The sequence below is a fragment of the Equus asinus genome, chromosome 9 (genome assembly GCF_041296235.1).
Source record: "Equus asinus isolate D_3611 breed Donkey chromosome 9, EquAss-T2T_v2, whole genome shotgun sequence".
NCBI lineage: Eukaryota > Metazoa > Chordata > Mammalia > Perissodactyla > Equidae > Equus > Equus asinus.
In genome coordinates this window covers 93,595,646-93,610,437 of record NC_091798.1, presented here as the reverse complement: position 1 = coordinate 93,610,437, position 14,792 = coordinate 93,595,646, and the positions used below count along the sequence as shown (strand labels likewise).

The following is a 14,792-nucleotide window of genomic DNA, read 5'->3' as shown; positions in this document are numbered from 1 at the left end:
ATTGCTATAAACTGCTTTTTAATTGAAGCTGCTTACTCTTTAGTCTCTCTCTCAAGTTTTTAAAACATCTCCCCTCATTTTGAGTCCATGGTTCATACGATGTTAAACGCATAATCGGTTTCTGGTTTTGTCATAACGGACTTTATGAAGCATTGTGTCGTTGTCTTCCCTCTTGTGAATTATGGCACGGCAGCCGAGGACAAGAACGTAGCCTGAAAGACAGACTTCTCTGCTCACGTAAAACAAAACAAAATCAAGAACGAACAAGACAAAAAAGATCAATAAAGCAGAAGGTTTTTAAATTGGGGAAATTATTTTTCTTAGCCAAGTCGATCTTTCCTGCTTTTGCTCAGCAGATAATTTTCTTTCGACTACCAGGTTGGTGATTTGGATGTTAACTACATTAATATAGAAGGAGTCACTGCAAACGCCTGCCCTGAACCCGCGGGTTCTCCTCGGGGGCCTCAGAGCTGCAAGCACATTCTTCCCACTGAGGCCGGCAGTGGCACGGGCACGGGCCCGCTCAGTGAGAGCAGGGAGGTGATGTCGAATCCTGAAGCCGGACGGTCCGTCACGTCATCTAGTTCGTATGCTTCCAATTTGAACCCTTCGTTTGGTCTTCGTGGATTTGAAAAGGAACCAAGTCACCTAAAGAAAAGAAGGTAAGGTACTATATTCTAGAGGAAAAATGTAGAAAATCAAGAACCTTGTAGCTGGACTTGGAAAATTCTATTTTCTTATTTTTTATTGTCCCCACCACTGTTGTCTCTACATCAAAACATTGCCCCCTTTAAGATTCCTATATTCCTTGACTTAAAAGTAAGACACTTAAGAAAACTGACAAAAATGTAAGAAGGAAAACCACAGTGAGATGCTATTTTACAGTTAAAAATTTAAAAGTTTAACAATACTGTATTTTGGTGAAGATGCATACAACGGAAACTCCTATATACAATTGATAGGAGCGAAAATTGTGTAACAAGTTTAGAAAATAATTTGGCATTATCTTGTAAAGTTGGGTATGCATGGATCTTATGACCCAGCAGTGTTACTTCTGTGTCCTGGGAGACATATGCATGAGTATTTGTAGCAGGAGGAAATAACCCAAGTGGGGAATGGATAGAGAAATTATATAGTTATGTAATGGAATACCATACTGTAGTGAAAATGAATTAACTACGGCCACATCTACGTACATAATAACATGCATCTCAGAAACAAGAAGTTGAACAAAAAGAAGCCACAAAATGCTTCAGTTAGATTTCACTTTTATACTATGTAAAATCAAGCAATTTATTAATACAGGGCATGTACATATGTGCTAAAGCTATAAAGAAAAACAAGAGAATGAAGAGGAAAAAAATCCCCAAATTCAAGGTAGTTGTTATACCCAATGGGGAAAGTGGGGAGCCGGAATGGAAAGGAATAAAAAGGGTTTCAATGGTATGACCAGTGTTCAGGATTCAAGTCGGATGGGCTTGTGGGTGTTTGTTTTATTTTTAAGCTCTGTAACTTACTTTATGCATATTTTCTTGTATCTACAAAAATATCGTTAAAACAATAGTTTTATTGTATATGGTGTGATTTTATATATGTGTGTGCGTGTGAGTGTGTGTCCATATCTTTGTATCTGTTTCTTATCCATTCAGCCTGTTATCTGATTTCCTTAGGGAATAGGCAAATTTCCATTGGTTTCATTTTATCCTGTTGCCCACTTTCCTTAGAGCATAGTTTATTTTTTCCCCACGCCCTAGATCTCTGATTATACGCCCAGTTTTACACAAAATCATGCATACAAATGAGAATAGAATACGCATACATCTGTGAGTGTATATATAAATATTATCTATGAATGAACATCTGGCAGAGATTTAATTGATCAGAAAAGAGAGAAAGGGGGAGGGGAAGCATCAATCACCAGGTGCCAATCACTGGGCTATCCTTTGCACTGGTCCACAGCAATTCAAGGCTGTGAAAGTTTAACAGATGTTGATACCAAGGGTAATGTCTGATAACATAAAAGATGAAAGCTTTTCTTTAGATTCGTATTTTGTGAATTATGGTTTTAAAGGTGCTAAGTGGTCATTGCTGCAGACAGAATTAATGGGACATTTTGGGTTTTCCACGTATCTGCTTAGGACAAGAAGCTGTCAGTCAAAGCAAGATTCTAAACAGTTCTGCAAAAATCCACCTAACTGTGTGTGATTAGTGCATTCTGGTAGGATCTTTAAGATCTGTTGAGTTTGCGACCCAGATCTCGAGAGGTGAATAAGCTCTTTACAGGAGCCACTTAGGAACAGAGGAGGAAAGGCCCGCTGTGGGCTCTCTGTTCTGCTTGTGCAAACGTTCACAGGCTGTCTGAACTATACGTTCTGGTCGTGGTCTTGCTCTGGGAAGTTTCTCACTGCTGTGGATAGAATTGTACCTCTTTGGAATATAAGACAAACTATCCAGTTTGGGTAAAGGTGATTAGAAGCTTCTGTAAAAATATTCCAGCTGGAGTGGGGGTGGGGCTATGGAGAGGAAGACGTCCTTAGAGAAGAATCTTCCTGCTGGTCCCCTAGGCCGACTGCATCTCCTGTGCATTCTGTCTCCACTGCACAATGTGGGGATGAGGGAAAGCACTTGCCATCCCCAGAAAGCCCTGTTTGGGCTCTCGGGTGGCCAGGGGGCCCTCCCTTCACTGGGTGTCATGCTGGGAATGTGTAGCACGATTGATAATGAACTCAAATTGAAATGCACCCAATTCATTAAGACGTGAATAATAGGCTGAGAGGCTGGGAATTTTTCCTGAAGGAGAAATTTCGGGGCACACAAAAAAGCTGAGGTTAACACAGGGACGAGGCTGACTGGGACCTATGTTGTAAGTCTTCTAAGGTTTGAAACAATATTTTGGTGAAAGTAAAATATGCACAATGTGTAGCCATTATGTTATTAAAACTTAATAGCTGTTTTGAGAAGCTACCAGGGGAAAACAAGCAATGCACCATTCATTTTAAAAAACTATACAACAAAATTGGGTGATCAAGATAAGTGTTTCATTCTAAAACATATATTTTTAAAACCTTTTTTTGTTTTACCATGAGCCACAGTAAGAAATGCTTATCAAACCGTGAAGCACTCCCCACACACATATGCACACAAAATTTAAACAAACATTTTATGAAGTAATGTGAAATGTATTCTGATATTTTCTATTCTATACCATTTTAGAAGAAAATTCTGGTCACAACCTATGGAATCGATTTCATATTCCACTTTTGAAAAATGATATTGTAAAATGAGAACCTAGAGGTAATCCTGAAGAATAATGTCTATGATACCAAATATCTTAGGGTTAATAGCTTAACAAAGAAAAATAGTAGCCCAATTTGAATTAATAGAAAAAGAAATGTTTTGAAGTATAGTGTGCTAAATAGGATAATGCTCACTGATCCATCTAGAGTGTATCCACAGTGATGGAGAAAAGCTGAATGTGACTGGAAAGGCTTGTGTTAAAATAGGATATTATTGCAGGCGGTCAACCGTTTGAACTAAGTGACGTTGGTTCAGAGATCACAAGTTGTGGCCAATGCAGAGGCACGAGGCATCCACACACGTTTGACCCCTACCCCCAAGGTCTGTGTCTACTCTCAGATTGTCATTGAATTAAGGAAACTACGTGGCCCCTTAAGATATCTGTCATTACGTGACTATAACGGTCAATGCACCAACCTTTACCGGAAAGGTTTTCTTAACACTAAGTTTTAGTTTTTTATGAGAAATAATTTTATGGACGCCAACATATTTGAGTGTTGAATTAAGGTCAAGTCCACCTCCAATTTGTCCCTCCTTCTCAACGACAAGGTGAAGGCCCTCAGTGAGTTCTTGAAGGAGAGAACCCCACTTTGGAAATCTGCAGGGGTGCCAGTCGTGGCCTTTACTTACTGCTGGGTGTACTAGGGCCCAGGAAGGCCCGTGAAATAATTCAGGGACTCGAGACCAAGCTAAGTGTTCAGATTAGAGACACGTATAGTACAACCTCTCTACCTAGTGTCATCATTTATTAAGTTGGTATTCAGTGTCCACTAAATAGCCTGTGGTTTATTAATAAAAATAACCCAAATGGGTCAATTCAAAGTTTCATTTTCTGGTTGTTTATATTTCATAATCAAGATGGTTTCCATGTGTTGTTATTAAAATTTTAACTCCAGAACTGCAACAACCAAAGAAAAATATATTTAAAAATGCATCGTACATTAACATGCCTCTGAAAGATGTTGGCCTCAAAGTTTGAGTGGTTTAAAATGTAAGTGTTATGGAGTGAGCCAGGAATGTGGACGGTCAAATTCTTTCCTTTTGATTTCATGGTTATCAAAGTTAAATGAGGGAAGAAAAGCAACAGTTAAGCAGAATCTCTGCCTGTTTCTGAGGTGGATTCTCATGGGAATCATTTCTAAAAATCTCTGAAAATGATAATCGAATGTGACACGTTTGGGACCTCGCCTGACTCGTGTCTGACCTGAGTCTTGACACCAGCTCTGGGGTGAGACCTTTGCTGTCTGTCCTCGCGTGTGTTTCTGACCTGAGCTTTGAGAATGCCACACTGCATCTCTTCACGGCAGACCCCGCCCCCACCCCACCCCACAGCCCAGGGGCTCTGTTTCATCCGCAGAGTGACTATTTGGGGCTTATGATAATTATATTTACAAAGCAAATAGTGAGGATTGTACTACCTTGGATCAGTTTTTGTTTCTTAGAATGCCTGAAATGGCTTTTGCTAGGTAGAAATGTACATTTGGGAAAATATAAAATTTTGTTTAAAAAGAGGAGATATGGAGGAAGAAAAAAGTAAAAACTACTTAAATATAAACTTTGTTAGCAATTAAATGAGTACGCTTTGCACCTCACACCAATGAGAGCATTTGAATTCAGAGAAATAGAAACCAATGACTCCGTCAGTCTGTCTGTCTGCTTCCTTGATGGTCTGCTTATTTACTTACTTGTGTTCCAGCTCTAGCCTCGATGCCCTGGATGCTGACAGTGAAGGGGAGGGGCCGTCTGAGCAGTCCCGCGTGTGTTACGCTCCGGGGTCTCAGAGTTCCTCGCGGACTGGGCTTCCTAGTGGGGATGAACTGGACTCTTTTGAGACCACCCCTGAACAAGATTTCAACATCTCCAGGACCGAGTCACTTTCTTTATCAAGTAACCTGCAATTGAAGGTATTCTGATTGGTATTAATTTGGTTTATTGTAAGCATGGAGAATATGTTGTCTAAATCCATGTCTATCTGAAAGACAAATGATGTTTTATTCACATGTGCAAACTACTTTTTTTTATTTTCGGAGACTCATGAGCTGATTGAGTCTGTGTTTTTAACTTCTCCCACTCTGTTTAATTTGTATAGTCCTCACTTACAACGGCTGATTGGTGTTTCATTAATTCATCACCAGTACATATAATCTTTCACATCCTTGGAAAATTTTACCACCGCATACAGTGATTTCTGCGATCATTCCTTAAAGAGAGAGAAACCGGCAATGTTCAGTGGGCTAAATGATCAAACTTGTTTTCTCACATAAATCTTTCCTTGGCCTGGGTGATGAGATGAATAATGTTACTAAGGCAAGGGTGATACTTGAGCATTCCTGGCTGCATGAACTAATCTGGAACCCCATGAACTTTATCACTTTTTCCATAGGCGACAGCTTTTTTCTCATTGGAGTTTCATTTTATTGTGGTTGTTTTTTAAAAGATTAAATAAATTCTTCCAATCTTGCACAGAGAGCCCTCTTGTATTTGGACATATGTTTTCTTCCTTTTCGATTTCTATGCTGTCCACTTGTTTTCTTTTTAAATTGAGTTTACTGCTGTAAAACCATGTGTGCTCTGCCCAAACTTCCCTTACTATGGACGCGTGGTTATGATAATGTGTTCTTTGTGTAGCGTGCTCTACAATATACAAAACACATAATTTTCTCCTGACTCACCTGGGATGGAAGCAGTACTTTCATTCTAAGTTTTGCACAGGTGAGGTTCTGAAGAGCTTAGCTGTCTTGTCCAGGCTGCCCAAGCTTGGTGATCGATTCGGCTCTCCAGCCCAGGTCTTCTCAGCCCAGATCCTGAATCCTCTCCTTCAGCTCTGAGGCCTGTAGAGCTGTCATAGTTCTTTGAGCCTGAAGGTCATGTAATATTTCTGGATAATAAGAAATGAGTCCATTTGTTAATGTAAATACTTCTTGGTTTTGCATTTTGAATGGACTTTGAGAAACTCCTCACTACTTGGAATGAAAAGTAATTCAGTCTTTGTGAAACGGTTCCACTGTGTTCACTTTTAAGAAGACTGTCCTATGAAACCTCCTGCCTTGCCTCTGTAATTACCCTGTGTAACTTTTTGCCAGAGACCTCTGGATAATTGTCACAGTCCCAATGTTATGAAATGTAATTACCATGCATGACTTAAACGCAGAGGATGACGTTTGACTAGGGCCCTTGTGGCCAGCTCACTACTGGGGGTGTGGGACAGCTTGGGCCGGCCTCCTGACACCCCGGCCCGGTGGGTCCTCACTCATAAGACAGTCAGGGAGCCACAGCCCGAGGCCCATCGAGGGAGGGTCAGCTTCCATTTTCAACTTTCCTCCAGGCCCTTCAACTAAACTGAAGAACTGAGGGAAACCATGTGTTTTCACCTAGGGAGAACAGAAGAGACCAGTGCTTATGAAGGACAGTTGCTGATGGCTTAATTTTAGTAACAAATTTTACATTACATTATTTTAAACCTAACCTTAAGTAATACCTTAAAAAATGGATGGGTAGGACCAATCCTAAGCCCACTAGGCCCCTTTTGGATGGGAGTCGGGTACCATAAATGGCTTTGATGGTTGTATTGCATATTTCTTTAAAATTTTTAGAACATGTAACAAAACCATATTTTAATTATCTTGCCATCTTGCATTTTCACATTTGTTGCTAATATAATAGAAATAGTATATACTTGGAAAAACAGAAACAAAAATGGAAGTCATTTAAAAGGAATAACATTAAAGATATATGAATCAGTGATATTCAGACATCATCCCAGGAAGTGCTGGATGGGAATCTGTGGAGAGATGAGCACAGCCCGGGAAGGTACACTGGCCTCATGCTTTCTCCCCTAGAGGCTGGAGCTGACATTGTAAACTTAACCAGCTGGAAGTTTTAAAAACTCTTATAATTGTAAGATGCTGTTCCTCTACCTTCTGATAATCATTAAATATAGATATATCAGTTAATAGAAAATTTTGCTTGAATGCTACAGTATAAAATAATGAAAATAACTAAAAACTCAGGCGAAAAAAAAGGTCAAACTTGTTGTTGAATATATATAGAAAAAGTCATTTAACTTAATTTTTCACTTTTCACCAACTTGATTAGAATGTCATAATTGCATCCTAAAGTATATAAAGGAAATATTCCCAAGAGCTCAAGTTTACTAAAACTTTAAAAAGACAATACAATTTTAGAAGTCGTAACAGGCAAAGAGAAACAAATAATAAGATTGCATCAGAAACATTCAGGTTGAATCTTTTTAGAGAGATGCTAATTTCAGGTCTTCTGTAGAATTAAAAAAAAAATTTTTGTTATGATCTCTTTTAGGAGTCCTTGCTTTCTGGAATCCGTTCACGGTCTTATTCCTGCTCATCACCCAAAATTTCTTTAGGAAAAACTCGGATGGTGCGTGACTTTGCAGTGTGCAGTTCAAGTGAAGGTGAGCTTTATTTACCGTCTGGCTTTGAATGTGTTCTGTTCCAGAGCATCTGTTCCAGAGCCCATTTTCAGGTAGAACATAAAATATGCAAGAGCAGCAGGCAAAACTTGTCAACTCTATTTTCATAACTGATTTTTCTAAGCTTAGCAAAATCTTTTTCTCGTTGGATATCAGTCAAGTTATAGATTTGATTTTGGTAAAATTATGTACACAACTCTGTTGCTTTATTCTTTAAATAAAATGTTTTCCTCAAGAATTAGCATAAACTTGAATTTATTCTGGGTTCCTTATTGTGAGAGTTTTAGAGGATTTTCTTTAAGTAAATTATAAAAATTACTTTTGCCCTATATGTAAATTGCTGAAATAATCTAACTCCTCAGAGGCAAAGCATTGCAAAATAGACTTTATTCCTTTTTTTATTTAGCAAAGGACATTAGAGCGTTGAAATAACAGAACATATTTGAAACATGGGTAAATATATCTCAGTGTTTTTTGTGACAGTATAAGCAATCAGAAATATAACTTTTATGCAGTAAGATTTTAATTAAAATATAGTATGCCTACAGAAAGGGGTGCAGATCATAAGCAGATAGCTTGATGAATTTTCAAAAGTGAATTTGGATCAATAAATAGAACAATTATAGCCACCGTGGAGCTGCCCTCGTAGCCTCTCTCAGCCACCTCCCCCATTTGCAACTTTATTTTCAAGTGTAATTATTTCATACTTTCTGTACATATTATGTAATAACTACATTTAAGGTGTATTTGGAAGTATTTGTGCCAATCTGTAATATATAGCCTTGTAATTTTTTGTCACTGTGTTAGATAATGCCTTGGTCTATTATCCTCGAGTCTTAAAAAACTCAGAAAGCAAGAGGTGTGCTTAAGTATTCTCAATTTCCCAATGTAGAATATTTAAAATAGAGTTTATTTTACTCCTTCCTTCCTTTTTTTTTTTTTTTTTTGAGCAAGATTAGCCCTGAGCTAACATCTGTCACCAATCCTCCTTTTTTTGCTGAGGAAGACTGGCCCTGAGCTAACACTTGTGCCCATCTTCCTCTACTTTATATGTGGGACGCCTGCCACAGCATGGCTTGCCAAGTGGTGCATAGGTCTGCACCCGGGATCCGAACCAGCGAATTCCAGGCCGTTGAAGTGGAACGTGCGAACTCAACTGCTGCGTCACTGGGCTGGCCCCCTACTCCTTCCTTTTTTTTCCTCCTTTTTTCTTATTCTTTATTGCATTGTTGTCATTACTTTGATTTTTAAGCTATAAGGGGCAATATTGAAAGCATAATTGTGCTTGGAACTGCCATCCGAAAACAATGACTGACTTATTGAACATCTCCCATACATGTTTGTTGAATGAATATGGTAGACAGGACACATACAATACAAAAGAAGTGCACTAGGTGTGGTTTTCATTTTCCTTTTTCCTTTTTGGGAAGTCATCTTCTTTTTTTTTTTTTTGCTGAGGAGATTCACCCTGAGCTCACACCTGTGCCAGTCTTCCTCCGCTTTATATGTGGATCACCCCCACCGTGTGGCTGATGAGTAGTATGGGTCTGCACCTGGGATCCGAACCCACAAACCCAGGCCACCGAAGCAGAGCATGCCAAACTTAACCACTATGCCACAGGGTCTGCCCCGGGAAGTCTTTTTGGAAGAAGGGAAAGCAAGACTGATGATAAATGTCAGTTTTAATGTTTGGAATGGGGAGATGGAGATAAGGACTGAGAGCAAGAGAAAATACAGCTACCTTGAGAGGACAGGAAAAGAAGCTGGAATGAATTTGCCCTGGATTTTTTTCCATACCATGAGTCTTTCTAGGACCTCCAGGTCTCCCTAACCTAGTTTAGGCTGGATTCCTTCTCCTGGCAGCTTGACACCTTTGTACTAATAGTCCTGGATGGCAAGTTAACTTTATACCATTACTCTTTGGAAAACATTTTCAAGTCTTCCGTGCAGTATGCAGAATGATGGCCTTGCCTTTGTATCTGTAGTAGCTCTGATTTTTAAAGCTAGACTGTTCTGAAGTCTTGTACTGTTGAGCAGATAACTGAGAGGAAATTGATATGTTTTATGAATTCTTTAATCAATAAGGAAGGGTATCTTTGCCTTGCATACAACCCTTAAATCTTTGCATTTGAATTAGAAAGAATAAAAAGCTGAAACCTTTGGATTTTCTGTGAATGAAAGCTTGTCTTTAGACCATATATTTAAAAACAGGGCCATTTGAATGGAGTTTGACAATCTCCAGAAGGTAAGAGTTACAAACAGGCGATTTGATTTGAGGCTGCACACTCTATGTACGAGGTTCCCGTGGATATCCCGCACGGTTGCAATGATTTGGGTGCTGTAATACAGACCTGCAAAGAGAGGATGGTCTTTCCTTTTTTATTCTTATTTGAGATATCCTCTCATCCTTGTCACTTCCAAAGGGTTCCTATCGCCTCTCATAGTTTTTTTTTCTCCTGACCCATGACTGCAGTAGCGCCACTTTATTATTTAATGCTTGTATATCCATAAAACAAAATCCAATCCTATTGTTCCCTTTGGTACATTGTGGCTTTAGATAGAAAGGAACACTGTCACCTCACCAAGATGAAGAAAAGTGTTCTTCATGTAAGATTTGAAGAGTGAAGTGAGTGTCCTGTTGAAAGTTATTGTGCTCTGATGGATGGAATCCCACTAAACTTTGTTCTCTTGCCTGAGTCTGATGCTATGACTTTATTAGCTTGATTATTTTGGACATGTGACTTATTCTCTTGGCACCTCAGCCTGTTTACAGTAAGGATGATAATTTCTGCCCACAATTTATTTTGAGGGACCCTTAATAATGGCAATAAAATAAAGCCTTCAAATTCTTCAAAGTAGATTTTCTATTACTTACAAGATAGTATTACTTCCACATTGATATTTACACATTTCAGGGGATATTTATGTACTGGTTTTCCTCCTTATTATCTGGCCCATCTCCCTTTTTCAAACTGGTTTTGCCTCTTCACTCTTCCGGATTGTAATGGTAAAGGCTTTGTCCCTGCTCTGTAGATGGTGCGCTCCACAGTGGCCGTTCCCTCCTTCGGTCTCTCTCACTGTCTAAGTCAGTGTCTCTGCTCCATCTCTGTAGTAAGTACTCCAGTTCCGGAAACAAGATGGTGCTAAGCTGCTTGCATGGGCCTGCCCCTTCTCCCCGCAACGAGTCCAGTGGGGAAGGTGGTTTTCCCTTCCCTGTGAGCCACGACCCACATCTCTGACCTGGCTGCTGCTGGGATTCTGTACAAGCATTGCAGCTGTGTTAAAATGGACTCTTCCTTTTGCTGGGCTTCAAACTTTTCTTTTGAGCTTTGCTACAAAGCAGTGAAGATATTTATTTATTCTGTATGTTGGGGAATTAGTGTTACGAATAAGGAATGAAGCTCTGGTGAGAAATATCCAAAAAGATAGAGCTAATTTTCTGCACTTCTGAAAATGTTTGCTGCCCCTTGATGATGCTAACTTAGTTTATGAAGTTGTTAAATGTTGCCACATGTTGGCCTCCTCTCCATTCTGTCCAAACTAGGAAAAGTGACAAAGGTATCCGGAGCAATGCCCTACCTATGTAAAATGACATTATTTTCTAACTGGGTGTGTATAATGATAAAATATGGTTGAGTGTGTGCATTTCAGACTAACACATGACTGCTAGTTTGTCTGCCTTAGTTTTCATTTTATTGTTCTGTGTCTTGTAGAGCAAAGAGCTTACAGCTTTCCGGAGCCACCAAGAGAAAAAAGGTATTTTAACTGTTCCAAATTTCCTGAGGGATGGTTTGATCCATCTTGAGAAATGTTTGCACATCACATCGTTTCTGATATCTGTGCAGTATTTCGTGAAAGGTTTCTATGCAATGAGTTTGCCTGAATCCTTTCTCCCTCTGTGATCTTTGTCAGCATAGGTTGGCCAGCTGCTCCTTTCTGTCCCCAGATGTGCAGGCCTCAGGACTGGGGTCAGAACATTTTTGGGGGGTTATTTTCAAAGCCAAAAACCTCCAGTGTATAGGACCAAGAAGGGGGCAGTGTGAGGACCACCTGGTTTAGAAAGATGCAGGTTCTCCCTGGGTCTGTCTGCCAAGACAAGAAGACTTGCCGTGGTAACAAGCCCCTGGGTGGTCAGTTATAGAATGTGCCTAAACGTCTCTGCCCTCTGTCTTTATGGAGCATTGCTTAGAAGTGTTAAGTTTGGAACAAAGAATAAATGAAGACGAAAGTATTTTAAGCTTTATTAGTTTTCTGACTGGTAGTGCATATTTGAAAGCTTTAAGCCTAGCTTACTTACTGGGGTAAAGCTTGGGAGGCTGACTAGTGAGCGGGCAGGATTGTTGAGTTCTGTTGTTCTTGATTAACTTAACTGCTCACAAGTCACACTGTGAAATAGCCCTGGGGTAATGTCAGAAATGGAATGAACACTTGGCTTTAAGAGACCATGTGAAAAAGAGGAAAATGGTTTTAATTTTCGTGATATTAATGCTGAAACTCTGAAACCTTTTAATATATGGATCAAGATGGACTATTTTGCTTTGAATAAAAGTATCAATAAGAAAAAACCTCCTTTTGTTCATTCTTATTTGTTTGAGACCAGAATGCAAACTTTGCAATGATAAAAACAGAGGAAGACTAAGAATGCCCTTTAAGAATAGGATGATGAAGATGACGTCATGACAATGACAATGATGAAAGCAAAAGCAGCAATAACGTACCATCACTGGGTGTGCCTTGCACTGTTTTACATTTATTACTTCATTTAAGCAATTTACCGACTATTTCTGGAATTTGCTCATCATCCTGGTCATCATTTAATTAGCAGTCTTCTCTCTGTCATCTTTTTAACAATTGGAGAAGTAATGGACTGATTCTAAACATTTTTTTAAATCAAAAATATTTATTTTGCATTAGGCGAGGGATTTAAAACTGGAAAGGCCAATGTCATCATTGGTTAAATACCACCGTAAAAAAGTCTTTAGCTTGGATGAGATGTATAGGGAGTGTCTCTCTTTCTTATTCCTCATTTTCTGTCATTCCTGGTTTTTTCTGTTCTCAGTCTGTCTTGGTCCACATCCTGAAAGTGTCTGACGTTATCAGTCATATTCCCTGGTGTGTCTAGTACAGCAGACCTTTCATCTCACCCACTGTGTTCCCGATGTCTTGTTGGACATGTCCGTGAGATCCCTGGCCAACCCTAATGCTCTGCTTTGGTCATGTTGTACATATGTACTTGAGGGTCTGCCTACTTTGGAATTCTCTTATTTATATTGATCTCTTAGCTTCTGGAAAAGAATGCAGCCAGGTTAAAGGGGGTTCACTCCAGATCTTGGAGGCTCATTTCTGCAGGAGCGGACACTCCATCTATCCCAACTTCTTAAAAATTAAATGGCATGGCCCACTTATTTTATTGCTACCATCTATCTTAAATTTACTCCATCTATTACCTTCTATTAAAAAAAATTGAGCATCTGAGTGTTCAAGAAATCTCATTGTATCAATTTTCAATTTGGAATAGTGGGAACTTTTTTTTAACACTTAGATGCCCAGTTCTTTAAAAAACGAATAGGTTGTAGATATAATCAGTTAAAGATTAAGATGTTGAAGATCCATACTCTTAAGATATTTTAAATATCTGTTTACCTGTTGGAAAGGTGATACCCAGACAGTCTCTGAGGAATGAGGCTTGTGAAACTTTAGTGGGTGATTCCATTGGTCGTCAAATCAATAATAGAGCTTAGGCGTTTGTGTTCTGGGATGTTGAAAAGAGTTTAATTTTTTCCAGATTCTTATAAACTGAAAATGTATTTAAATTCTGTTGTGAAATCAGTTGAGGATTTTTCCCTTCTCAGTTCTTCTCTAAATTATGTAATTGTTAGATAGATGAATGCCATGTAGTTAAATTAGATTTGAAACATGGAATCAGCGGCCTTCCACATTTGCCCAGAGGCTATACAGTGTTACCCATTCTCATAATCTGACAGTGGATCGTGTTGATGATACTCACACCTCTACAGGGTTGGATGGTTATTCTGAGTTTTTAATATTTGTTGTTTCAGTATTTGTTTTTTTACTTTGTCATGTTTCAGGTCTTATCAACATTTGAGGTTAAAGATTAAGTGGTGTGATTTTATGTCATCTTGTAGAAGTATAGAGGATACACGGTAACTTGGGTTCATTTAGAGGTTTTAAATCAGAACTGAAACATTGTTCTTGATATCGCCTTCTGTAGCATAGCGGGTGGGAGTAGAGTTGGGTAGACAGGAATTGATTTTCTTTTATTTGAGAGAGTTTAGTTATGTTCCTGCTGGGAAGTAGAGGAGAAGACTTCTTGACCTCAGAATCCACATTGACCTTAGTGTTCTTTAATTCTGAGATGTAGGGCTCCTCACCATACTGTTCTTCTCTCAGACACTGGATGGCATTTCGTGGGGTCACAAAAGGTCTTTCAGAGAGGATTCTTTCTAAGCTCTCAAATGTGTTTTTTCCCCCATTCCAAAAGTGAGCCTGTTGAATATTATGCCAGGAGTTTTGCAAATTAGGATACTTAAGACACAAGTGGTATGGAAACTTATATGTTGACCAGTCAGTTACTGAGGAGGTGGCTGTGGAAGGAATTAAGAGGGTCGGGGACTTCCTTTTGTGACTCTGAGTAGTGGTGGGTATGTTCACTTCTATCCACCTCTTTCCTTTCTAACTTTTTCAACTCTCTTCTGTAAGTCGCAAACCCAGTTTCACTTACTGTGCAGGGTTCAAGTAGGAGGACTCACACCGTCCTCACTGTGCCTTTAGATCTGCAGGACTGAGCAGCAGCTCTGAAGCCATTTATTAGTTTTTTAAGTGCGTTCATAGGTTTGAACTCTCAATTATCTAATATAGGGGTTAAACAACTTAAAGTTTTGTTTAATATGTACCAGGTAAGTATATATTATATTTAAGTGTGAGAGGAGCCTTAGAAATAATTTAGTCCAAGCCTGTCATTGATCAGATGAGAAAAACTGAAGTCTTAGAATCCTGTCATTGAACTCAACATTTTCGTGAAATGTAA

The 14,792-nt window shown here is 39.1% G+C and overlaps 1 protein-coding gene across 9 annotated transcripts in view; it reads left to right on the top strand.

Annotated features, from left to right (window-relative positions):
• ARHGEF28 (Rho guanine nucleotide exchange factor 28) overlaps nt 1-14,792 on the top strand; it is a 273,307-nt gene that overhangs the window by 177,149 nt on the left and 81,366 nt on the right. For 5 of the 9 annotated variants that reach the window (XM_070517954.1, XM_070517955.1, XM_070517949.1 and 2 more), the window contains 5 exons: nt 379-662; nt 4,994-5,201; nt 7,615-7,726; nt 10,778-10,855; nt 11,458-11,500. In XM_070517954.1, the coding sequence (XP_070374055.1) occupies nt 379-662; nt 4,994-5,201; nt 7,615-7,726; nt 10,778-10,855; nt 11,458-11,500 (725 nt within the window). The remainder of the gene's footprint in view (nt 1-378; nt 663-4,993; nt 5,202-7,614; nt 7,727-10,777; nt 10,856-11,457; nt 11,501-14,792) is intronic. The other 4 variants (XM_070517951.1, XM_070517953.1, XM_070517952.1 and 1 more) reach the window with 1 other exon arrangement.